Genomic DNA, 27310 nt, shown 5'->3' on the forward strand with positions numbered 1-27310 from the left:
GGAGCATTTAAAATATTACAATGAAACCAAAAAACAATTGCTATCTTTACTTTTAGAGGAATTGAACAGGCTAAATGACCAAGCTATTCCTTTAAAGTTTTGTCTACATAGAAAGTGTTGATACCTATGGTTAATTCAAGTAGCTATTTTTCTGGCTGAGAAAGCAACAAGATGGTACCTTCTGGTGGGTATGGTGAAGCATCCTATTTGAAAGGTTAAAATATTGAAACTTTCGGTTGTCTCACCACTGGGACAATATAATAAAGTCTGAACTAAAGCAGCCTTCAAGGCAACCTAATGCTAGTCTCCAAACTCTGGTAGCCCTCCACAGGCTCCCTTAAGCTAGATGAGCACCGAGGCATGATTTTCTGCACCCCAACGAGGGTTCCTTCTCGAACCCTGACATCTCTGCCCTTGTATAAGTGGGAGCACTATGGAAATTAAGATGTGTACATATATCAGGCCCAAATCTAACCCGCCATCTTCAGCTTATGGACAACCTAGCAAAATATTTCAATAAGAGGGAGAGATAACTGGCAGCGATCTGGGTGAAGGCACTTTCAGAGGATGGGGAGTTATCAGTAACCTACTCCAATGGATTTTGCATGTGTAGGCCCAAACTTGGGTCTTGTGCGCACTTTTCTATAGGAATCGACCCATACCTCATTGATGACTCATAAATAGACCAAATTCAGTCTGGGTTTTTTGGTGGTTACATCTGGATGGGATCTGTCCTGATAGTTGGGTCTGGACTGTTCAGCTGATGCAGGACTAAGGCTGATTTGAGTTCGGCCAGTCTCTGTCTAGAGTGGCATAGTAGGGTAAAAACAATGGACTAGAATACGCAGTAATTAATAATGGCTCAAATTATTTAAAGTATTCCACTTGTCAGCTTTCTGTTTTCCAAATATCCCTTTGCCTTGATTACTTTTATATATAACCCCAACAGGTCCAGCTTCTGTTAAAAATAAATAAATAAATAAATAAAAGACACACTCACTATGTCTAAACCTACCAAATGTAATATCATACAATTTCCCCTCTCACCTTTTCTACTCTTCCCTCCTTACATTTGCTGTGCAGTTTGCTATTACTGTGCTACAGTCACCACAATCCGAGAAAAGCCAGTCAATTAGTACATATGAAAAAGACCTCACCACATGCACCCAGCAGACTCCCTAAGTGCAGGGGCAGCTACTCCACTAGGGCAGAGGAGCGTCGCCCCCTCCAGTAGCAGGAGCTGCAAAACGTTTATATAAAAAACATAATAAACTTAGTTTATTATGCTTTTTCTATAAATGTGGGCAGGGCCAGGGGCGTGACGTGTTCAGAGGGAGTCTGTCTTGGACCAGCCAAACATACATGCTCACTGTGGTCTGTCCACTCCGGCACTGTGTTGCTGGGCTGAAGACAGCATACGTTGGCTCCCAGTCTGCCTGGGAGTGCCCTGGCTGGGTGCTCCGAGCCAATCCTAATGCTGCTTTGAACAGCAACAGGATTGGCTGCAGGGCAGGCTGGGAGCCTGTACCTGCACCCTGCAACGACGGAGCAAATCGGATGGAGTGGTGCGGCACTGGAAAAAAAGTAAGCTTTATTTTTATTTGTATTTTTTTTGGGTCCTCCCTGCCACGTGCCACCCCACCCTGCCCCTTTTCCCTCCTGCAAGCCGCGACTGTCATAATCAGCTTCTATTGGAAATCCAACAACAGTATTCGCTATAGCTAACTTTGCAATTACACTTATAATTTGCCTTTCTCAAGCTAAATACGCTGGACTGATCTTTGTGACACTCACCTGTGCAAAATATGCTATATAGCTGGCAAAATACTCCACATATAGTGCTGAGCAAAATATTCCAGCAAAAACCAGAACAGGTAAAATCAACTTTTTTTCCCACAGGGGTGAAATCATGGTTTCTCAGTAGGTGAACAAATTTTACCCAAACTCAGCCCAACTCCCAACAATGACCCTACACATTGCATTCTGTGCAACTGTTTCCTCCCTCCACCTCTACTCTGCGTTTTCCTCAGTCCCTCCCTCATCACTTTGTTACAATGTATTTTGCCATGATGGGAGTCTGTCTAATTTCTTGCTTGCTGGCTGCTGTTAGAGTATACATATCTGCATTGTGCAACAGTACCTAGCAGGCAGGTTGGCTTCAGACAGGCATGCTTCGAGTCACATCACATCATTCTGCCATGACTTTATAGTTGAACATTCATTTCTCACAGTACAGCTCCAGGATTCAGTAGTGCAAATTATAATTGTTCATGTGGTAAACATGTCTTGCATTCCTCTCTGAAGCTGCTCAAAGTAGTGTAACAATGTTGATTTTAAACAATTGAATATTAAAACATCATTGTTCAGCCCCTGGTCAAATAAGTCTGCACAGCAAGGGACATACCCTCCCATCCCTACCTGAGAGAGAAATCACCATCACAGCAGTAACAGAAACCTTATACTAAAGACATGAGCTGTTGCTGCACTTGAATGAACCAAGATCTGGGTGATTGGATGTGTATCTTGGCTTTAATAGGTCATATACATTGTGGATTGTGTAGTTATCACCTTTAGACAGACCTTTGAGAAGTGGGATAGACAGATGTTGGCTCGCCCTCATTCACCAAACTTGTTCGAGAACATGATTAAATACTGTTTTAAATGTTGCTTCTAACATGTTTATTAACTCCACCAGTAGAACATTGCTCACTTGAACCCCCGTTGGTTTATACATTCAGAGCCTTCGTATGGTCCGCTAATCTGCTTCTCTATAAACATGTTCGTAGCCAGCCCTTTTGCACTTAGCTATCCAACTGCCGCCATGCATCAGTTATTTCAGTTGTGAGTGCTTAAAATTATTTCTGTATAATTCAACCTATTCCAGCGTCCTGTCTCTTTCTCAATCAATGGGCACTGGACCAGCTAGGGGCAGAAATAAAAAAATAATTCTCTAGCAGTTTAATCATAGCGTTCTGTACCCAAACCATGCATGTGGGTGTACGTCGTACATGTCTATGCCCCACTGTCCCAAAGACTCTGAACAGTTGCTATGCTTCTGCCCATTGTTGTAGGTCAGAATCGCTGCTCCTACCTTCGGCATCTCAGTTGAGTTTAAAGTTGTATTGATTAAGATACCAACTGGGCTCAACAGTATAAAGTGTTGACACAGCTATAACATTATTCAGTTACTATACCTACATAACAATTTTAAAACAGTTTAAAAAGGACTCATTTGTGGGAGACAATATTAAATTAATGAATTCATGAGTTCATGTTATTCAAAACGTAAACTATAAACAAAGTAAATGGTGATGGCATGCTCCTGAAACTGCAAGACATACATAAAGTGAATGTTTTAAATCTTTTATCCCTCTGTGACACAGTTTGCACGTGCTTGCCTTATATGTAAAATTAGAATAATGACTTTGAAAAACATTGAGTGGAGTTGCTTATCATCTAAAATATCTACCAATAATTTGAATAGCTTTAAATTTATATAATGACTAATATCACAAGCGTGGCTTCATCTTAGAATATTATTTTGTAAGAAAAGATTAATTTGTGGAGGAGTCCATGGTTGCAAGTATTCCGTCTCGCATTCCAATTTGTCTGAGACCAATTTAATGTTTCCAATAAAAGTGGATTCTTTCTTGAGTGATACAAGATTTTCCTGCCTCTAAATGTCCCTAAGGGTCCTTCTGCTACATGGAATAAGCTGTAGGCCCAGCAAACTGTATTTACGATTGCAGTGGCAAAATAAAAGTTGAGTGCAAATTGTAACCGCAGTATTTGGTCAGGGACTGTTTGACATACTGGAGCTAATTTACAGAGGATCTTCCCATCACATTGATTCAGAAATACCCATTTCCTGATAAGTGAGTACTCAAGTGCATATGGGAAAGTTGAAGGATTTTTACTTTATATATTTTCTAATAAATAGTTAAGATGTCTCCTGCCAGAAAATTTGTAAAACTAATTTAAAACACCTGCATGATCTAAGGCATTATTCCCTAAGGGAAAGAAGTGTGGTTTATTGTCCATTCTCTGAACAAACACTTTTCGTAGATGTGTAAGATTTTACCATCTTAAGTCGCGTTTCACCTAAATTCCAACTAAAGGGGCAACAGTATTTTCTTCCTTAAAAAACATGATGTTAGTTTTAGAGATGTTAATTTTTAGAACGTTTTTTCTCTGTGTACTCATTCAAAACATTCAAACCACTTTGTAAGCCTATTGGGTTGAGATAAAAAAAAAACATCTGCATATACTAAAACACATTAATCATAAGATGCAACTCATGGAGGAAAGTTCTTGGTATTTGCAAATTGCACAGGAATCATAGCAGTATATAGAGAAGAGAGGAGTGGTCAACTCACAGCCCTGTTTTAGGCTGTTCTTTGTATTTTTGATGTTAAGCCCTTGTTCGCTTTCAACAACACTCTACACCATGTAGAAAAATGAAGTGCTATAAGCAGTCTTAACAAGTACAAGGGAATCCCAGTGTAAGTAGTTTCCTCCATAACCTGTCCGCTGTATTGAATGCTGTAAGAGTCAATAAAAGCACTGTAGAGAACTTGCAAATTTTTGACAACATACTTGGTGATTACAGTTTGAATAATTGCAGTGCTATCCATTACAGAATGTGTTTGAATATGAAACCAGTATGTTCTTGCAGAATATTTCCTTTTGAAAATGCCCCATCCTACAGATTTTCTAGATTTCTTGTGGTGAAAAGCTTTCCTGACACATTCAGTAGAGCAATCTGATGGTAGTAGGCTGTGTAAGGTGAGAACCTTTCTTATGGAGAGGTATTCAATTACTCCCTTTCCAAGAGAAGGGAATTTGACCTGCTCAATAACAGTATTCCAAAAGTGGTGATAGGAATTTTCCCCATTCCTCAGAATCCTTTTTCAAACTTTTATAGGAATTTGGTCTTGACCCATTGCGGCAGAGGATCTTGCACTTTTTATGCATGCTACTCTTTGTTTACTTGTGGGGATGTTGCAACTTTAACAAAATTTGTTGAACTACTTCGTAGACATTCTTTTGACTCTAACTGAATTCTGCAGGCCTCAAAAAATGTACTTGCCCACTAGCTATGGCAAGTCAGATTTTATCAAGTCGAGCTAAATTTAGAACCTACACACCCATTCTGGTGAGTTGACAAAGGCAGGTGTTCTGCTCAATCAGAGATTGAAGGAGCAATGCCTCCTCTTTTATAGTGTCACATTTGCTCTGTGTTCAGAGAAAGAGGTCAGAAGTCAGTTGACTTCTCTGACTGCAGTTCCAGGATTTTGTAAAGTGAACTATCTGATCTACTGAACAAAGAGTTTAAAATAAAAGGCTGCTGGGTGTCAGATTATTTCTAACGTACAGCATTTAAATAGCTAATAAGTCAATTGTACAAACATTTATAAATGTATTTCAGTAGCTGTGAAAGCCTGTTTTTGTACTTTTGGATAATAAATCATTTTGAATAGGATGAATACAAATCAGAACACTTAAACTGGTGATGTGCAAGTGATAAATGTTCTCTGAGACCCAATTTTCACTGATTATTTTTAATACACTATATAGTTTTATCAATAAAGCTTCAAGTTTGTAGGAAAATTTTGTCCATTTCAATGAGAAATATATTGTCTGTAAATGTGTGTGCTACCACATTACGCTTTTGTAATGGATTTATTAAGTGGATGTTTAAACATAAACTGAGAAACCCTCCTGCCCCTGCCTTGATGGCAATGCTATTAGTAAAAACTAAGAGGCAAGTCAGGGATCATGTATACCCTATATGTGGGCTAGATTCTTATTATACATAGAGCAAACGTTTAGTCTATTTATTAAAAAAAAAGAGTTTTTTGTGCAGCAGAAATGCTGAACTCACATATTTGAAACTGCACTCATGTGAGAATGAAGAAAAAGTTGACTCTGAAAGGATTACCCAATTTGACACCAGTTTACGGTTCAAGTACATTTCAGTTAGGTTTAGTAGATTATTCGAGTTACTCGACCTGCAGGTCTACTAATATTGTTATCATTTTTCGAGGCGCGGTCTATATATAAAGCTTAAGGATAGTAATTCCACACTGGGATCGAAATTGGAACAGTAGGCAAAGGTGGCCCCACTGTGAGACGCTTTAAGGCTCCAAAATTGCTTTGATTTTTTTATTGTGTTGTGCTCAGCCGCACCGATCAGCTACTTTCCTTTTTAGATTTAAGCAAATCCCATTTCTATTTTTCCAAAATACTTGAATTTTCTGTTTTTTCTGTGAGCCGAATATACAGTGAATTGAGGTTGGATGAGTTTATTTATGGCTGCTGAAATTTCCTTCTCTTGCATATTGTTTTTGTAAATGTTCCTTCTTTTGTAGTCGGTTACTGTTAAGAATCTCATTAGTAGCTTCCAAAATGCATTTATTAGATTGGCCTCTTTGTTTCTACAGGTGTTCCAGAAGTCAGATATTAGTTTATTCACATGATCAATTGACCCTGGATTTCAAATTCCATATGTACATTGAATAAGAGAAGGGAATTTGTTTGCCGATTTTCTGTTCTAGGGAGAGGCTGGGTTGAATGCCTTGTATATTTTGATGGGAAATAGGAAGGATATCTAAGTCCCAGAAGAAATCTATTGTTAATAAAATGATAAATCCTCAGTTAGCATGACCTTTAATGGCTGTCTGTGTAGGGACCTCTGTTACAAAGTATGAATCCATGGGAGTCTTTTTGACAAGCCAGATCTCTTGTAAACAAATGATTGCTGGGTTCAAGTCTAGTAATGAGGCAAGTTTATCTACACAAAAACCCAACTGAGTTCCTAGAGACTATGAAGAGGCTATTGCTTAATAGGTCATTTGGATGTTGTACTTAATTTAATTTATTGTCCTAGCTATCCAAGACAAAGATTCCTCCTTGCTAGATGTCACACAAGTTTGTTGTTCTTGCTCACTAATGTGCCAGCCAGTTGAATTGACTTGAATGATGACAGAGTTAAGGTGTCCAATTACTTTTGTGCCACCTGATGGGTTCATGCGAGGGTCTCCTTTCCATATTTCCGCATTAATTGTGCCATTGTAAGTACTTTTTTATGCGAGCAATGCTGTTCATGTCATAGCCATTCTTATTGAGGATTATGCGCCCCTTCATGATAATTGTTGCTATAAAGTTTAACCAGATTTCGACCTGTGTGAAAATGAAACCAATTTTAACTCTGCTGAAGGAGAGAGGTTGAAGATGTGGATATCTCTGCAAAGGGCTAGGAATTTGCTGTCTGGGACTATTATCATTTTGGGAGGGATCTGTGATTTCAATGACTGAGAAGTATATTGAATGACTGTGTTCTGTCGCTGTATTCATTGGCTCTGCATTTAAACCAGTGGCCACATTTTCGTTTTTAAGCTCCGTTTCCTCCTGGGTAAAAACAGATACATTGAATTCTTGATCCTTAGGGTTTAATTTACCCTATAATTCACCAGAAGTAGGGGGTGAAGAAGCTGGGTGCCTCTAACCATCGACAGTATAAGGAGGAAGGGCAACTCCTTTGTTTATTTTATTTTAAGATCATTAGTCATGTCAAATATTATCCGTTTTGGTAATTCTACGATTTGTTCTTCACACCTTTTTGTTATTTCTGAGTAGTTGATACTTCTATTCCTTTTCCTTTGCTTTTTGTTTCGAATTTATCCACTCTGACATTTATCTTGTAGTGTTCTTTTTCTAAATGTTGAATAGCACAGAGGTAAGATTAGAAATGAAGATTGTTAATGGTCTGTGTGCCCCCAGAAAACAACTTTCTGGGGGAAAAGACAGTCCCTGGGCCCAGGAGCGTCTCGAACCCCCGCTTTAGGGATTCTTTATGGGCCTCTTACATCTGCAAATCTACAGACATAAGCTCATCATTAAGGCTGGACTACAGAGTCAAAAGAAGTGCAAGACCTGGCAAGGGAAACCGACAGCCGAGTAAATAGATCAGGGAAACAAATAAAGAATATTGAAAGGAAATGTGAAAAGAAAGAAGTATAGATCAATGAGTAGGTGGATGAATGAGTATGTGGATGAATGATTGGGTGAAAGGATAAGTGGCTGATAGGTAGATGGACAAATGAAAGTATGGAAAAAAGAGGGGTGGATTTGATGAATGAATGAGTGAGTAAATTGATAGGTGGATGGACAGGCAAAAAGTTGGCAGAGTAAAGGGATGGATGGATAGGTGGAGGGACAGGTGAAAGGATAACAGAATGAAGGGATGGATGGAGGAGTAGGTGACAAGATGAGTGAATGGGTGGCAGAGTGGATGGTTGGCAGAGTGGATGGATGGATGGTTGGCAGAGTGGATGGATGGATGGATGGCAGAGTGGATGGATGGATGGATGGCAGAGTGAATGGATGATTGGATAGCAGAGTATAGTCCTCCACAAAGATCACAAAAAGAGGCACAAAACAAAGAGCCAAATCCAAGGCTCCAGTGGACGGAGCGGCCACCATACTGTTGGAAATTTTCCGATGCAGCACTTCCTATGGGGAGGCACAAGCACAATCCAGGAAACAAGGTGAGCTTCGGAAAGCAAGGAGAGCACATCAGTTGTCTCTTCAACCATCGGATGTTTGTAAAGTATGGCTGATGTCCTTCTCCGCAATCTCCCCCCCCCCCCCAAATTTGTGCTGTTTCAATTTGTCTGCTTTTGTTTTTGTTCGAACCTGATGTGCGGCAGTGATCCGGGTTTAAAGAAAGATCTTTATTAGCCTTCTTAACTGCATCAGCCCCCCACCCACCCTCCACCCCCAAAAGCCTCGGCGACCATTTCGTTGCACTGTTTGGGTCGGCTTCCACAGGACAGCCCCCTTCCAAGTTCCACTGAGAGTGTCTGGCTCCAGGCAGATGGATGGTAAAGAAGGGATACTTTTCAGAAAGAGTCCTCGATGCAGGGCAAAATAGGCATACTGTGACCAACACGATGACTGCAAACTCTGCTTACCGCCGGGGGTACAGCAAGCAGCAATGCTCTGCCTATGGCCTGTTCAAGAATAAAAAGCCTTACGCTTCAGATGTGAACAACGTGTAGCTCATACCATGGAGTAGGCGGTGGAGGCTGAAGTCGCTGCAGATGAAGAGTAGCAGCTCAAGATCGGTGACCAGGAAGAATAGTATTTTTCTGTAAAGATCAATGCCATCATGTGCAGTCCGCACTATATTGGTTTCGATGACTCCAACCAGCATGAGGAGGAAGACCCGGATGAGTCGTCAATGTTGACTGTGAAACTTAAGGAAGGACACACAGCATCAGAATTTGAGCAGAGGACGAAGACGCGCCAAGGGCCGTGAGTACCCAAGTTCCCCAGACCTACAGATATTCCAAAAGACTACCCCACAGCCTTCCCACCATGGCTGTGGTGTACCACAGCCTTCAGGTTCGGGCCGACACAGAGTGTGGCATTGGGCCAACAGGAGACAAAACTGTGCTAGATACTGATCGGGCTCCATGCCACAGGGGCAGACCCGGAGGGGACACACAGCCCTCACAGTAGCACGTGGTGCCAACAAAGCTATAAACGCTTGCACAGCCTGTGGCGCCAACAATACCTTTGATTCTTTGCTGTCCTTCAGGGTCGACAAAGCTGTCGGAGCCAACCAAACGTATAGTGTCAATGCAGTATACCATGTCGGAGCTGAGCCTTATGTCTGCTCTGAAAAAACCATTGGCATCGATGGCATCAGCATCCCATGCTGTAGTAGAGCACAACAAGAAAAAACTGAGAAGGACATGACACCCATGAAAACTCAAACCACTACGGATATGGATGGAAATGTTTTTGAAAACCTTCAAGAATTAATGAGAAACACTTTTTCTGGCAGAGGAAAATTTGCCTGAGTGCCCACCAACGGAAAAGGCTAGACATCAAACTACTACTACAAGAGTATGGAGCATAAAGGTTATTAATCCTAAGTCATTTGACATTACACCACCACCATAACCAATGTCCCTATCCTCCACACATTTAGATGATGCACACACAGGTTGGCCTAGTCATTATATTCATGACACAGTCTCACAGAGAGGCCCTCCCTAAAGCCCAGACCCTTGGGGCACATATAATGTAGTGCCACCAGACCTCGACTTTGAGGTTCCAGGCTCAGCTAAAGCATCACTGCTTGGTGGTACTTCCTCCTATCATAATGTCATTCAGCATGCTGCTGAATACCATAGAATACAGATTCATGCTACGGAGGAAGAAACTGACTTAGTCAAGACATTGTCCAGAGCACTCTTTTTAATACTTACTAATGATAGGGTCATTGTTTAGTGTCAATGTAGATATTCAAAGGCCCAGTCAAATCTAGGATACAAATACCATGCATTGAACTGAAATGCGAGCCTCCCCTTACTGACCCACTTTATATCAAAGGACACCCACAGCTAATTCCTTGGCTGTAACTAATGCAAGGTAGATGGCAGCCTTCCTGAGTACTGGAGATACACCTCCTCCTGATATATAAAAAAAAAAGTAAACGCTTCGATGTGGCTGGAAAATGACTTGCAGCAGGCCATGCCAATCATTGGCACACAACCAACTTGTGGGTTTTCCTTTTGCGCTACAACAGGGCTACTTAGGATAACATGATAGAGTTGATACAGCATTGTCCAGAGCAATACAAAAAGAGAGGAGAAGAGTTGGTTACTAGAGTTAAGCAAATCTCTGCTGCGTTCTAGACAGCGTGGGACCTGCTGCAAAAGTGATAAACTCCTCAATCCTCCTGCATAGACATATACCTGGCTACGCATCTCTGGGTTCAAACCTTGGGTGCAAAAACGCTTAACGTCCCATTTGATGAAGAGCACCTCTTTGGGCCAGAGGTAGATTCCAAGTTAGCAACTCCACGGGGGCTCTGCAGTCCACTACCCCACATCAGCAGTACATTTGTAGATATCAAGGCAGAGGGGATCCAACACCTCTGATACCACAGCATATCAAAAGTAATGGCAAACATATCACCAGCAGGGGGTAAGAGATGGCTTCAAGCAGAGTAACCAGAGAGGCAGAGGTAGGGGAACTCCTGGGAAGGGGGCCTCCACCTCCAAACAGTGACTCACCACACATTCCCCCCAGACACACAACCACAGTCTCTATAATTTTTAATACCCAATAAAGACAGGGGCTTCAGGCTGATACTGGACCTACACCCTCTCAATCTGTATATTCTGTCAGAACATTTTCACAGGGTGACATTACAGGGTGTAATACCATTCTTGCAAGAAGGTGATTTCATGACTACGCTTGACTTTGAAGGATGCATATTTTCATATGCTTTCCCAATAAACCCGGAAGATGGCTCTTCTCCGAACAGACAGCATGATGGCAATGTATTACATTAAAAAACAAGGAGGAATACACTTGGTACAGTTGTTTTATCTGACACAGGACATTTGGCACTTGATTATCCTCCATCACATCCACCTCTTGGTGGAGAATCTCCCACGAGTACACGGTTTGTCTGCAGGTCTGCTAAGCAGGACACAGCAACAAGTTCACGAGTGGGAACTCCACCCCTGAGTCGGTGGGGGAGACGGAACATGGATCTGTTTGCCACAGTAAAAAATGCAAACTGCCAAAACCTCACCTTTAGGTACCATTATCCAAAGATTATGGGCAACAATCTTCAGATGAGTTGGTCAGGAATATTTGCATATGCTTTTCCATCTCTCCCACTCATTCCCTATTTTGTCATAAAACTCGGACATCTCTCAAGATGATTCTAGTAGCTCATACCTGAGGGTGACAACCTTGGTATACAAGGCTCTTAGAATTGTCCCTAGTACTTCACAAGAAGCTTCCCAACATCTCAAACCTTCTCAACCACTGTAAGGGCAGGGTCACTCATCCAAACCCCAAACAACTCAAGCTGCCAATCTGGTTCCTGAAGTTGTAGAGTTTGGATACTTGCAAATGCCTTCAAAGTGTATCGACATTTTAAGGGATATTGTTATCAAGAGACTTGGGGGAATGCTGGGCGGTAGGAAATTTGTGGCTCCCCACAGATTCCAAATGTTTTCCTCACAGACAGTGTGTGTTTTAGTCAAATGCTTGTAGGTTGCATGGCATTGTGGGTAAGGAAATGCTGTGGGTTCCAGGCAAAGCACACCACCCTCTACGCCCTCCGGTGTCTAGTTTTCAGAACTGTCTGGGTCTGGTAGAGTTTCTGAAGTGTCAGCCTACCCTGCCCAGCAAGTGCAGCCATTCACCATTACAAGTGGGATGATGGGAGTTAGCCACACTCTCCTGGCCCATTTGTAATAAAACACCCAAAGGAATCAAATGTCCTCTTGTGTGCCTTTGGGATGGTATTGCTTAATCTGCAGGGGACCAGAAAGACTGTTGAGGCTTTATGGTGGGGTGGATTTTAAGATGGGCCAGACCCACCTCATTATTTTCTGAAAAAAATATATACTCTTCCTATACTGTGGGCTTTCTGGCTCCCAGAGCAAAACTGGGGCAAAGCTTCCGTCTCCCCAGGAGGGCGGGGGCAAAAAGAGTGAGTTGTTCCTTTTTCTGGGTGGAGATGTGGCCAATGCCAGAGTGCAATACCTGCACCACTTCCTTTTGCCACAAAGGCAAAACCCCTGGTGTCTGGTGCACTTTCTACCCCTGTCATATTTAGGTAAATTTCCCCAACTGGACAAACCTCCTTCCTGCCCCCGGGGAGGGGGTATGGCTCGATGCCTGGGTAGGCTTCACCCTCCACTTGTTTGTTTTGATTTTTTTTTTTAAATGCCTGATGAGGTTGGGGTAAATACCCTTATTGCCCCCGGGGAAGGGGGCAGAAATTACATTGAACTGTGAGGTGGGGGAGGGCATGGGCCCGTGCATAAATGTGGTGATTGACCGAATCTGCCCCTAAAGAGGTAGAAAGACTGTCTAGCTTCACATTCCCACCCCTATATTAAAAAAACATTCCCTGGTGTCTAGTGAGCTTTCTGCCTTCAGGAAGTGGGGGCAGATTGGGGGTCATCACGCCCATCTGCCCTCTAGGGGGAGGCAGAATGACTGCCACTAGTTGAGGGGGGGTCGTGGACAAGGCCTTACCTTTAGTAAGCAGCCTCCACCCCATATTTATTTTAGAAAGAGTCTGTGGTGTCAAGTGGGCTTTCTGCCCCCCCACTCCCGCGGGTGAACTAGATAGAGGGTATTTACCCACATCTGACCCTCCTGTGGGAGAGGGGGCAGAAACTGATCTAGACTATCCCACCACAATCCCTGTTCGGAGGTCTGAGATGAAGTGAGGGCAGAGTACTGATGCAGTGAAAGTCAAACAAGCCCAGCGCCCTGAACGCTGATCCGATTACACTAAAGGGAAAAAAGCTATTCAGGAAGCTGTTTTGAAGCAGCCAGTGTTTAAAATATAATAGAGGAATGCCTCTGGAGAACTGCTCCAGAGGAGCCTTTATATGCTTCCCCATTTTTTAATAGTGGCCAACAGACGCACTGGGGAGGTAGTGCGGCAGTTGGCCAAAACCTGCACTGAAGGGATAAGCTTCATTCCTGTCAATATGGGATAAATGCACTTCTGTGTGGATAGCAGTCTTACTTGGTTTTTCTTGCATGTGTGGATATCAACCTTACTTGCTTTTTCTTCTGTAATCTTAGGTAAGATGAGTAAACGTTGTTGCAGAATTACTAAAATCAGGATTCCTCACACATTGTTTCAGACAGATCCAATGGCAAGGTCTAATGAAGGGGTGCCAGTCATTGCGTTGACCTCATGGTTGTAGATCTCCCTTACTCAAGAGATGTGTTACTATTGTTGGCCTGTAATGTGCAACCGCGGTGGGACAGGCACACATTAATACATGCACACTCTTTCACACACATACTCACATCCAGCAGATGCACAAGCACACAGAGATTCAAAGCATGCATGCATGCTCAAACACATATCACACATACACACAAGCATGCACCCAACATTACCGAAGAAAAAAAACGTACTGTGCGGCAGGAGGGAAGCCTTGGTGGTTCGTAGAGGATTGATATTGCATAATCCTCAGCCTTTGAGAGGAGGTGGCAATTCCTTACTCGTCAAAGTGGAATGGCGTCAGTAAGACTTGCTGACCCCACCACGCTCTGTGTTGACTGTTACTGACGGACACTGAGCCATGGGCACTTTTAAAACTGAAGCGCCCAGGTCTGAGTCTCAGTGACACCTCACATCCCCCCCTTATCGTGAGGTGGGGACTCACAGAATACTTTGCTGGGATGAGAAGGGCACACACAGTGGGCTGTGAAATCTTCAACTTGGCAAATTTCAGCTTGGGAAGCGAGGTGCCTGTGCATTTAGCATATGTACAGTGCTTGAATGCCTGACCTGAACATAAAGCGCGCTTGTGAGGCTGACCTTTGCTCAGCCTGAGTGACACTTTATCATGCTTCAGAAAAAGGTAGGGGGCGGGGTCACCTTCGCCATTACGGGCCGCTGGTGGATTTTATTGCACTGTTTGGTTGAGACCCACTACCATCTGAGCAACATGTACAGCTGTTGCACCTCTGGATCAAGCTAATCTTTCTTTTTGGATGCAGGTATTTTTTAAGTTGCAGCTGTCTGGTTTTCTAAAGACATTTTGGAACTTTCAGAAAGTTGACCTTTGAATGCATTCCCCTCGTTGACTACCATTCGCTTTGTGGTTTGTAAATCACATTGTCTCACTTTCCATTTGCTGGCTTTATTTGATTTAGGCTCTCCAGGTTCAGTTTGTCCCTCCCTTTGCCTTAACCGTGTTTTTTGTATTCTTCCATAAACTTGCCTTCTGATAACAGGCCTTTAGATCAATCTTGTTTTATCTTGTCACATTTCTTGTGCATTTAAAGACAGGGGTCAAATGCCAGGAGTTATTTTCCAAGGGCACTTGTTTACGTTTCTTTATCTTACTTTAAATTAAGAGGATTGAGAATGGCCCCCCTGGAAGAGCACGAGAACAGCCAAGACGAGGAGATAATTCAACTTCAGCAAGAAGTAATCTGGCTACAAGAGTAACAAATTGAGCTACAAGCACACACAGAGGACCTGGAAAACCGCTAGAGGTGGAATAATATCCGCTTCCGAGGAGCCCTAACGGGGGCCGAGGAGAATGACATTGCCCAATACGTCGGATCCCTTTTTCAACAGATATTAGGAGAGGACCCGGGCAGGGAGATATGAATGGACAGCGTTCACAGGGTAGGTCCACCAAGGTCGTCCCATGGACCTCCCGCAGACATCTTGGTCTGTATCCACGATTTCCCCCTCAAGGAGCGCATACTCCGACTGACGAGAGAACAACACCCCCTGAAGTTCTGCGGCCACTCGCCGCTCCTCTATCAGGACCTGGCAGCAATCATTCTACAAAAGAGGAGAGACTTTAGACTGATCATCTCACACCTCCGGGACAAGAGGATTCCCTACTCCTGGAGTCACCCCTACCGTCTGGTCTTCCGCTAGGACGGCAAACTTCGCCAACTGCGCTCATTTAAGGAGGCTTATAGACTGCTGCAGCTGGAGGAGCCCCCGGATGAGCATCTGCATTCACTGAGAACTGACCGGAGGAGCTCACCCTGGCAGTCTGTCCCGACGAAGAGCACTAAGCCAGAACCAGGGACAATGGCATCTGAGTTCAGAGTGGAATCTCTCACGGGGGATTCTGTGCAACCCGACAAGGAGTGAGAGTGCAGGACCTTGATGGCATTGAGTCACCGGTGGGGGGGGGTGGCAATGGGGGAGGATGGAGAGGCACCCCATGAAGGACAGGAACTTGGGTCGCCAGACTCTTAGATCTCGGACCACCCTCTTAGACTACGCTGGAAGAACCAGCTCCCCCTATCTGGTGTAGTTAGAATTATTGCTGTTGTTTATTACGCTGGTGCGCTCGAGGAGGGCCAAATACCGGAAAAAGCATGACTTATGCATGGCTTCCAATAAGGAAAACAAGCAAATTTTAAAAGGCAAGCCCACAAACCAACCAAACTCATGGGCGTGAGGGGAGCGTGGTTACAAGCCCATAGAGAGATTACAGCAGTGACAGAGCGCTTTGCGCTCGACCCTAAAAATGGCCCTGGCTGGCTCCTGAATAGTACCTCTGCTCCTGAGGCTGAAATAACAAGCTCACTAGACATGTCAGCATTCTACTGTGAACAATAAATCTTCTTGTCTGTTGTCCAATGGCTCCGACTGCATCCCCTTTGGGACGTCCTGGGGGTTGGGTGGTGTCTGCAGGTCTGCTGTTGTGACTTCCCAGAGCTTGATGTGTTCACCCTCTCTGTCCATTATTTAGCGCCCAATTATTGAAAGAGTCCCGCGCACAGGAAACAAGTAACAGGGCTTCACAAGAAGAGAGGATCCTTTTCTTTACCCACACCTCTCTCCATATGAGGTCTGTGAGCCCACCAGGTGGGTCCTGACACTGGGGAGCTCGGACTCCTATGGTCCACCATCTCTTTCAGGAAACCACAAGTTGTTGTTTGTTCCTCTCATCTCTGTCACAGCTCAGTCTACTCGTAATCTAGAGGCCTCTGGGTGCACACCCTACTCTTGGTCTCAGGCTTGCCTCCTTTGTCTTCTTTTTTTTTTTTTTTTTTTCATATGGTACTTTCCTTTCCCCATTCACTTGACTTTTTGTCTCCTAGTATCTGCTTTCCTTTCTCCCACGCTCTCTGCTTTCCATTCCTGTATGCTCTACTTACTTTCTTTTTTCCATTCTGCTAAGTTCTATAACTTGTTTTTATTTTTTCTACGCCCTGTTTCTTATTTTCCCTTATGCTATTGTTTGTTTTTTCCTACATGCCCTGTCTTCCTTACTGCCATTCTTTGCCTTCTTTTTTTGCCACTTAAGCCTTCTTTTAGGTCGAGCCTAGGCAGCACGTATGCGTTGTCTTTCGACTTGCTGTAAACCACTTCTGTGGGCTTTCACCACGCCCATCACTTTCATTCATTCCATGGCCTGTCTTTCAAAATTCCTTTGGTTTGTTAGGTAAATGCTTTAGGTTTGTCCCTTTTCAAGGCTGTTTTGTTACCACCCTGGAGACAGACCCTGTTACATGGATTATTGCACAATCAGTCATATAAGTTAGTGTTGGTGCACTACTTTTCATGTTTGCCACTCTGCTTTGCGCTCATGGTATGTTGTTTCTTCCTCTGGCATCTTGCTGTTTCTTTGCGATATCTGCACCGGTCAGGGGGATTCTTTTTTATTTATTTATATAACGCAAACTCAACCGGAATATTGGAGCACTTTACATGAGCACTGGTTAAATTTGCAACCCCATTCCTAAATTCTTCCCAAGTTAAGCAGTTGAAAAATTTACACACTGGCACCTTTTAAATAGAAAAAAACACACATGGATCTTCCCCAGCACAGCGGGAGAGCCGATACTACAATAGTCACTGCACTCTGGGAAACTTGCCCCATAATGCTTTGCGGGGCATTCCTTTTACAACACATTTTTGCCCATAACTCAGCCTGTGGTGGTCATAGGACCTTTTTCCTTGAGGCAGTATAGGGATTTCTGTACTTGCACTCCACATATTCTCAGACTATAGGGACTGCATTTTTCAGACATTTCATTGATAAGGGTCGATTAGGCATTGTAACTAATTTTTTCCCCATATCACTATTTTTTAATCATGACAGAGGTTTAATTTCCATTAAATACACAGGACCAGATGTAGCAAACAAAAAAATTGCGACTCGCAAAATGCGAGTCGCTAATCGAAATGCAGGTAAAATAACAGGGCCGAAATAGCGACTCGCACCCGGAGTCGCAACGCAGTGAGCGAGTCCGCCGATTGCGAGGTCGCTTTTTGCGACCGTGTAAAAAACGAACTCGCTATTTGCGAGTGGGTGTCGCAAATTGTGATTAGCTTGTTAATTGCTTACAGGTGCTGCAGAACACTCCAGAACACTCTGGAAACACTTCCTGGCACATGATGATGACATCACAGCCAGGAAGTTTACTAATACACCTGGGAGGAGGGAGGACCACACCCTTTTATAACTGCTGAACTGTACACAGGAGAAACAGCAGCTGCCATGGAAGGAACTCCAAGGAAGAGGAAACTGAAGTTCTCAGAGAGGGAGCTGGAGGTGCTGACAGACGAATGCTGTCAGCACTATTACCAATTATTTGGGAAGGCAGCCCTAAATGTGCCAGAAGCCACCAAGAGACAGCTGTGGCAGGACATCCAGGACAAGATCAATTCCCTGGGGGTGAGCCACAGGAGTATTGATGACATCAAAAAAAGGTGGTATGACCTCCGCTCCCGGACCAAGGAGAGGGTGACTGAAAGGCTCCGGGAGATGAGAGGCACAGGAGGGGGACCATCGTCAGTGCCACCACCCACACCCCTGGAAGAAAGGGTGGAGGAAACCCTGGAGCAGGAGGCAGTATCAGGATTTGGGGACCTGGACACCTCAGAGCCCAGCACATCAACCGGTGAGTACCATGTGACATGCCTGTACCCCTATCAATGCCATACCCCCACCCACCATGTACACAGGGGCATGCTCAACCAAGATAGCTCCATTTCAGGGTAGCAAACACCAGAATGATGCATTATGGGAAATGTAGTCAAGTAGGCAGTTCATAGGCTAATGTTTATTAGGAAGTGTGCAACAGATAGTAGACACTGACAGTCTGTTCCCCATGTCCCACAGGTCTCCCACAAGACACCACCACAACTCAAATCAGCCAGCCCCATGAGGACACCTCAGGACCCGCCAGCACTCCCACCTGCACGGCCAACATCATCCCTGCAGTATCCACACCTGCTGCAACTGTGTCCCAAGAGGCTGCGCCAGGAACAGGCAGGAGTGAGACATTGGAACACACAGGGCAGCCACCGCTGCGCAGGCGACGCAGGTCCAGGACATCAGGGCTGCAGTCTGCATCTGGCTAACTACCTCCCAGCACCAGTGAGGCATTTTTAGGGAGGATTAGTGGTGTGCTGCACCGCTTCGTGCGCACTAACGAGGCCAGCATGCAGCAACTGAACTCCAGGATGGACATGATAGTGACAAACACTGGGGACCTTGCCCTAGCCATGAGGGAACTGGCGGCAGGACTACTGGCCCAGGCCGAGGGTGGGCGGCGCAGGGACCGTCAGCTCCTGCACAGACTAGACAGGATGGCCACATCCATCGGCAGGCTGGCGATGAACACCACAGGCCTGTCGAGGAGGATAGTTGGCCTCCAGGTCGAAATGGGCCATTTCGCAGGGGATGTGGCTAGGGGCCTAGGACGTCTCACCCACGTCATAGACTTAATGGAGGCACGGCATCTGTCCAGGGGCACAGGGGAAACACACCAGGACAGTGAGGAGGGCTCGACAGTGAGCAGTGTCTCTGCCACTGACAATAGGGTGCTCAAGAGTACCAGGCAGAGCACAGCAGAAGCACCAGGGACCAGCCAGGCTGGCAGGAGGCGCAGAAGGACATAGAGATTACCCTGGTCCTGTTGAAGTGGCGCATGACGTCAATGTGCCACATGCCTGGTTTGCATTTTCATGCCCATGAACATTCATTACTTGTATATAGTTCTATTTCTGCACTAATTAAATAGTTTTTTTGTTCCACTTAACAAATGGTGTTTTTGGTCAATAGGTGAGTATGGTTGGAGTTGACACGTACCTTCCAAAGTATTGGCTTGCGATGTGTTCCCGTCTCAGTCTTCCTTGATTAGCTATACTCCGATCCCCATGATGGCGATGTGGTTGCTCTTGCTCTTCATCATCAGGATCTGGGTCTGCAGGGGTGAGAGGTAGCCCACGTCGGGTGGCTATGTTGTGAAGGATGGCGCATGCGACCACAATTTTGAATGCTGTAATGGGGCTATACTGGAGGGCACCTCCACTGCGGTGGAGGCATCTGAATCTTGCTTTCAGGAGTCCAAAGGTGCGCTCGATAAGGTTCCTGGTCCTCTTATGTGCATTTTTGTATCGCCTCTCACATTCATTACTGGGTGTTAAAAACGGAGTCATGATCCATGGCCTTAGAGCATATGCACTGTCACCTGTTGGGCACAAAAAGTACACTGTTAGGAAGTCCTGGTTGGTGTGCACAGTGACCTGTCTGTATGTATGCAAGGTGTCTGTAGCTCTACCTAGGAGGTATCCGTCTCCAAATTCCCCACGTTCCAGGCGTTGATGTATCCCACTATGCCTAAAAATGTAGGAGTCATGGGTACTGCCTGGAAACTTAGCTACAATGTCAATGATGACATAATGGGCGTCACAAACAACCTGAATATTCAGTGAGTGGGTACACTTTCTGTTGCGGAAAAGATGTTCCAGGTTTCCAGGAGGGCATATTTGAATATGTGTCCCATCTACACATCCTATGACATGGGGAAAGTTTGCAATCCTGTAAAAGTCCAGCTTGGTGCTGTTTATTTCTGCCTCATTCCTTGGTAGGTATATGAAGTGAGACATGTGTGTGACTAAGGCATCTAGGAAGGCCCTGAGGAACCTTGACACTGCACTTTGGGATACCCCACCTGCCACAGCAATGACCCCCTGATAGCTCCCTGAGGCCAAGAGGTGCAGTGAGCATAGCACTTGCACATGCGTAGGGATGGCGCAGCCACGCAGAGTCTGGTGTTCTAGCTGTGGTTTCAGTAAATCAATTAATTCTAGTATGGCTGCGCTGCTAAGGCGGTATTTATCGTATATCTCTTCCTCAGTTTGCTGAAAAAGAGTCTGCCTTGTTCTATATATCTTCTCCTGTCTGTGGCCCCTCCTCTTCCTCTGCTGTGCGGCGTGGATTCTCCTCCTCACTGCTATCAGGTATGTCTCCGCCATCTTGAGTAACCCAGATGCTTTCTGGGTCTCCTTTTATACTTTGGTAATGGTTACCACCTGCTCTGAGTTAGTGGTAAATTGCAAGTGCAAAATTGGCTTTTTGCGACTAGTCGCAATTTGCAAGTTGCTATTGCATAAGCTTTGCGACTCGCAAACTGCGACTTGCTAATTGCGGGTCGCAAAATGGGGTCGCAATTTTTGCGAGTCGCAAACGGCTCGCATCGCTTTTTGCAAGTCGGAAATGGGGTTTTTGAATCCCATTTCTGATTTTGCATAGTCGCAAATAGCGATTCGGGCCATTTGCGACTCGCAAAAGTTTGCTACATCTGGCCCTTAATTCTTTATACCTCTAGTAATTTTTAACTGCACATTTTTTTGTGCCAATCCCACATTCTAGCAATCATCTACCGGCAATTCTATATCGAAAGATCTCTGACAAAGAGCCCCCATGAGGGGCCCGTCAGGCATTGCAACGCCGGCCTGACGAGGAGCAAAAGCCCAATGATGAAGCATGTCACCAACTGGTGAGTGAGGGCTCTTGTTCCAGCTATATCTGACCCACAGGAACTGTTCTCTTTATGTTCTTTGGAGATTCATTCCTGTATCCCTCAGTGGAACTGTGTAAGTTTTTTGTGTTGTGATTCATAGGACAATGGGACCACCCCCAAAATGTTCAGCACAACATGCTCTTTCTGCCCAACTCATCATCTGGGTCCCCACACTAGGTTGATGGGGGGACCCCAAAGTCATAATCTCTCCCACCATTCAATGTCTTTTTGAGCTCTCTCGTGGCTGGAGCTTTTGCTTTAATACTGTTTGTTCTAAGGGTCTTGTTTGTTATAATATTCTAGCAAGCTTGCTAGCCCTGAAAATGTGTAATGAACTATGCCCTCTAGGGGCTGAATTTATGGTTACACCACAACGCTCTGTCCTTCTCTTTTCATGTGGTTATGCCTTCTAGGGGTCTATATGGTTACATGACCATGTTTCTTCCAAATGCTATTTTTATTGTGGTGACCTCTAGGGGATGTTCTGACCATCACAGTCTAATGCCAAGTTTATAAAGGAATGCACATACACAGTTTATTTCTGATAAAGGTTTATTGTGCTTCATGGTTAAATACTTACAAGGACCCAAAGGCTAGAGGTACGTAGAGGGCAGAGAGGCTGATATATGGAAATAGACTGATGCAAGCTAGATAATTATAACATCTACTTTCCTTTGGGGCCCTTGAAAGGTGTGGGCCCTGGGCAATTGCCTACTTTGCCCATGCCTTAAAAAGTCTCTGAGGTTGGTAGATAGAAGTTGCATACTCCATTTAAATGTGTGTAGGATGTGTGGTCTGATATTAACTATTTGTTGAATTTGAATAGATCCAGGTGCCTGACTGGGTCCAGAAACCTTTCTTAACGCCGCCTGCCTGTTGGGTGTATACACACACCCATATGGGACACGGCGACAATGTAGGTACCATACTTGCCAGCCCACCTAAATTATCATTTAGCTGAGGTATTCAAGGTCAAACAAAATGTCTCAAGACATATCATTAGAGTGGGCCTCTATGCTGTTGACTTAGTGGCCACAGCCATGGGTGTTTCACTGACCTTAGAGGCAAGCAAGGCTCGCATCAAGCTGGCTTTCACGTATGGATATGTCTATTCAGGGGATGAGTCTCCTCAGAGGCATAGCTAACACCACATTGGAGAGATTTAAGGTGGGCAGGCCTGTGGCCCATCTTTAGGTCTCTAATCACCTAAGTCTTATGGCTTATCAAGAGGTTTTTTTAAATATTTGTATTTACCATTTGTATTTTCAGCATACAACAAAGAACAGTTGACATCCTCTTCAAGATACCATCTGACCCAATTACATTAGAAATAAATCAATACTTCTCACCTATGATGTAGTATTCTCGTGTGCTTTTAATTAGACCCTTCCTCTTCCCACCCCCCTTGCTCACTTTGTACAAAACCATCTGTAAACCCCTTCCCAGAACATGAGCAGGGCCTTCCTTAGGTCTCAAGAAACTTAAGCTTCCACCAGTTTCAGTTTCAGTTTTCAATAAAATCGGCTACTTCGCCAGTACAGAGGCGTAAGCAAAGAAAAGGGTGCCAGGCCAAAAGTCCACTGCCTCGTCCTCTTCTGCACCACATGGAAAGTAGGTTTTGCTCCTCATTGAAAGAAGCATGTATGCCCCATGGAGGAGCAGGTATCATCTTTTCTATGGGCATGGATTGCCTCAACATTGGACCGGGGTTCCTTTCAAATTCCAGAAAGGGGCCATGCCCTAATCTGCCCGTAGGCCCTTCCCGAGATCCCTCCTCTTCAATCTCTTCATTTGGAAGACAATATTCTGATTCACCAGCAGGAGGTGGCAGCCCTGCTGCAGAAAGGGGCTATAGAGTTTGCTCCAGGGCAGGAAATTGGCCACAGTTACTGCTCTTGGCACTTTCTGCTTCTCAAGAAGGATGGCAGTCTTTGTCCATTCTTAGACCTCAGGACCTTCACTTTGGTCCTCCACACGGAGAAATTCAAGGTGCTGTCCTTGGATAAAGTTCTGTTGGCACTCAAAGTGGAAGACTTAATGCAGATCATGGACCTGCAGGATGCCTATTTTCACTTATAGATCCTGCAGTCCTGTAGGAGGCACTGGTGTGTCTTGGTAGGATCTACTCAGAGCAGAGTTTGGATCACTTCGAGGCACAGCTCTTTGATGTTCTTTGTTTCACTCTACCCCAGACAGCTAGGCTTTGCAGGGAGCACTGTCAAAAACAAATTGACGCCTTGTTGGCTTTTCACTGCTTCCAAGACCAGCCATCACTGTTCAAGTCTCCCAATATGATTAGATTTCCAAAGGGATTTACGTTTAATCCTACTCTGTTTTTGATGCTTCAATGGCATTTTAAATTTAAGGCCTGATTTAGAGTTGGCGGATGGGCTACTCCATCACAAATGTGACTGATATCCCGTCCGCCCTCTTATGATGTCCATAGGATATAAAGGGATCGTAGTACGGCGGGCGGGAAATCTGTCATTGTGACTGAGAGACCCCATCCGCCAAAATCTATATCAGGCACTTAGTCTGATTTGTTTGATGGGTTCACCTTTTGTGCCCCTTCACATTTGTCAGTCACTACTAAAATTGTACAATATAAGTATTTTGTGGCTATTACCTCGGCAAGGTGCATCAGTGCTTTGTACGCATTGAGTGTTTATCTCCTTTCACATGCTTCTTCCCAGACAAATTGGTCCTTCAATCTAAAGCAGATGTCCTATCATAGAGGTGGCCCCTTTACATCTTAGGCAACTCATTTCCCTTCCTACCTTCTAACCTTCCCCTCAGCCCTCGAAGGGTGAGGAAAGATTACACAGGTTGGACCATAGGTGAGCAGCCCTTTTTTATACTGACCATGCTAAAGAGATTAGGGGCCTGATTTGGATATTGGTGGATGGGTTACTCTGTCACAACGGTGACAGATATCCCATCCACCAAAATGTAAATCTCCTATGTAATAATGGGATTTAGATTTCAGAGGACTATCGATTACCATTCTGGTGGAGTAACTCATCCGCCAATTCTAAATCAAGCCCTAGTTCTGACAACAAGCTCTTTCTTGGTTATTCAGGTAGAAAGAAAAGCTATTGAGTCTAGAAAAGCTGCTGCATTCATGCCTCTGGATAACACTCCGGATAAAATGTTACTCTCTTGCCAAGTAGAAACAGCTGAAGGGAACTCGTGGTCACTGTAGCTGAGCAAAATCTTTAAGAGCCGTACTCGCCAGAGGTGTTCCCTTGGTGAAGATTTGTGTGCAGTGATCTGGGCTTCCCTTCACACATTCATATAACACTGCTGTTAAGGTGTTTTCTCATCTGACCATTCCTTTGGAACCACTGCTGCCTTTGGGTGGGTACTGCTTTGGAATCTATTCAACAAGAGAAGAGTCTGCAGGTAGAAGTTTATGGATCCAGCCTAGCACCTGGGGATATTCATTAGATGAGGAATCTGCAGGCAGATACAGTATCTACCAGGAAGATTGTTACCAAAGGTGAGTAGCTTTTTCTTCTTCTCTGCCAGGCTGAATTATACTTGGCTACTCGTTGATGTCACGGGTGATAACGAGCATCACTGATTAATATTAAAGTTGTCCTGTATTTGAGTTGTCCTGTCGACAATCTAATTTGAATGTTCCTTTATAACCCTGCGGAAGGCCCTTCTTTGAGTTCTTACATGATCTGCCTTTTGATTTCAGCCAACAGCAAATCCACCTAGCAGAGCGCCAGATGCCGTACTGAGTGATGTCACAAGTGCTGATCAGGTACAGTTTCACTAAGATTAAAATGTGTCAGCTTTAAATAATGTGTTTTCCTTTGTGCTGCAAATGTTAGAGTAAAGTAATTCACATATTTGTCTTTTGTTCTTGACCGTCCCATTCATCTAAACCTCATTTCAATTACCCTTACCACATAAATCGTAACTTCTACCATATATTATCAGTCTAACAGCTGTGGCAAACCAAAAAACTGTTTTTTTTAGTGGGTCCCACGGGGTCACTATTTACCAGAGAGGACCACATGCAGAAGGAAAGAACATCAGTAAACGTCCTTATTGTGTAAAGAATGGGTACAAGAAAATGCCATTGGTACAGGACCAAGGAAACAGACGTCCGAGCCAAACATCTTAATTACATGCCACTACTTTTTTCCTCTTTGCCCTGGTTCTGGGGTTATAGGGATATTTTGTTTGGGTGTATTTTTCTATTATCTGATAGAGACTTCTAGTTTCAGATTCCTTACCTTTGAGTTCTCCTCAGGTGTCTGACTGGATCCGAAAGATTTTCGTGAGCAGTACTCCTGCGTGCCATTAGGTGGTGTCGATCGGCTCTGAGTCTGTCATCAGTGTTGTCCATGCCAGGTACGACATTGCATTGCCTATACAGGCGCCACCGCGGTGCGCTGATATCAGTTCTTTTTCTTCATGCCAGCAAGCATTGATCCAAAGAAAGCTTCCCCTCACTCACTTTTGGCTTGCTTTTTTGACTTTCTGCTGGGCATTTTTTGAATATTCTACTCCTGGTGCTTGGAGGATGTCCTCCAGAATGATCGGCTTTAGGCCCTGCATCTACAATTAGATCCTTCCGAAATTTTCACTCTTTCTCCAGCACAGCTTAAATCCACACTTAGGAAAGCAACCTGGGCTATAGGTTTCTGCCAAGACATCCTGGCCTGTGCTCATAGGCAGAGTTTTCATACAATATCAAATTCCTTAAGACCAAGGGTTACACAGCCCTACCTTATTTGGAACCTGCCTCATGGAGTGAGAAGATTCTGGCTCCTTCTGCGACAGGGGCAGCTCCCCCTAAACACATTACAAGCAAAATGGTTTGGCTCCTCCGCTATTTGTAATCTATGCCATAACGGCGTTCAAGATTTGAAACATGTTGTTTTAATCTGCCCGGCCCTATTGCCCTATCGCCGTAGGTGGCTGCGCACTATTTACCTTACCTTTTCTTTTAGTACTGCTTCTAACCTATTACAAGCCTTACTCATTCCGCCTAATGAAATGTTTTGTGCTAGAGTTTTTAACTATTTTAAGTGTTTTTTTAACTTTGTATCAGCTTAATCAACTTGTTTTTACAAAGTTTAATTTGTTTACTATCTTTGTTTCTTCTCTTAATACAATTATGTACTATTTTATGTGGGCCTCCATTGGAGTTCCGTAACATAATAAACTTGACTTGACTTACTCTCTCAAGCTGTTGCAGATGGGAGAGATGCAGCAAAGTTAACACTGAGGCACCATACCGGGCTTTTCAGGGGATGCCCAAGCTTCCTTGATGGACATGCCCTTTGATGGCATTTGTCTCTTTGGAGACAAGGCAGCCTCTGCACTCGAGCGTTCCAAGGATTCTCTGGCTACGGCCAGGACCTTAGGCCTTGCAGCAACCCACTGTTCCCCCCCATTCTGCCTTTCGTGGCTATGAAAGTGGCCTCAACTGTGTCCATTCCCGGCCATTCACCTTGCTGAGCATGCTGCCCAGCCTCTGCATGGCCGAGGGCAAGGGGATCACCTGACCTCATGGATCAGGTGGCCATCGGTCCCTCTAAACCTTCCTAGTCTGACCCTCCCCCACCATGGGCCACTTGGCAGCAGGATTCACCATAACTTTCTCCGCTGGCAATCCATCCTGTCAGACAGGTGGGTTTTGCAGATAGTCCAAAGGGACTAATCCCTCCCCTTCAAGACTACCTCTCTATCCATGCCACTACCCTACGATCGTACAACAGAGATCACTTGATCTTTCTTTGCGAGGAAGTTATGGCTTTCTTGACCAAGGGAGCCATAGAGAGGGTTCCCCTGCCAGAAGTAGGTCATGGTTGCTATTACTGCTACTTTTTGGTGCCAAAAAGAACAAAGGGCCTCTGCCCTATCCTAGACCTTTGGTACCTCAATCTCTTCCTCACAAAGGAGAAGTTCAAGATGCTCACTCTCC

The 27310-nt window shown here is 44.5% G+C and overlaps 1 protein-coding gene across 1 annotated transcript in view; it reads left to right on the forward strand.

The window, feature by feature from the left end:
- HSD17B4 (hydroxysteroid 17-beta dehydrogenase 4) overlaps positions 1-27310 on the forward strand; it is a 640476-nt gene that overhangs the window by 380119 nt on the left and 233047 nt on the right. The window contains exon 17 of the mRNA XM_069226895.1: positions 25070-25135. Within this exon, the coding sequence (XP_069082996.1) occupies positions 25070-25135 (66 nt within the window). The remainder of the gene's footprint in view (positions 1-25069; positions 25136-27310) is intronic.

The sequence above is a fragment of the Pleurodeles waltl genome, chromosome 1_1, assembly GCF_031143425.1.
Source record: "Pleurodeles waltl isolate 20211129_DDA chromosome 1_1, aPleWal1.hap1.20221129, whole genome shotgun sequence".
Lineage (NCBI taxonomy): Eukaryota > Metazoa > Chordata > Amphibia > Caudata > Salamandridae > Pleurodeles > Pleurodeles waltl.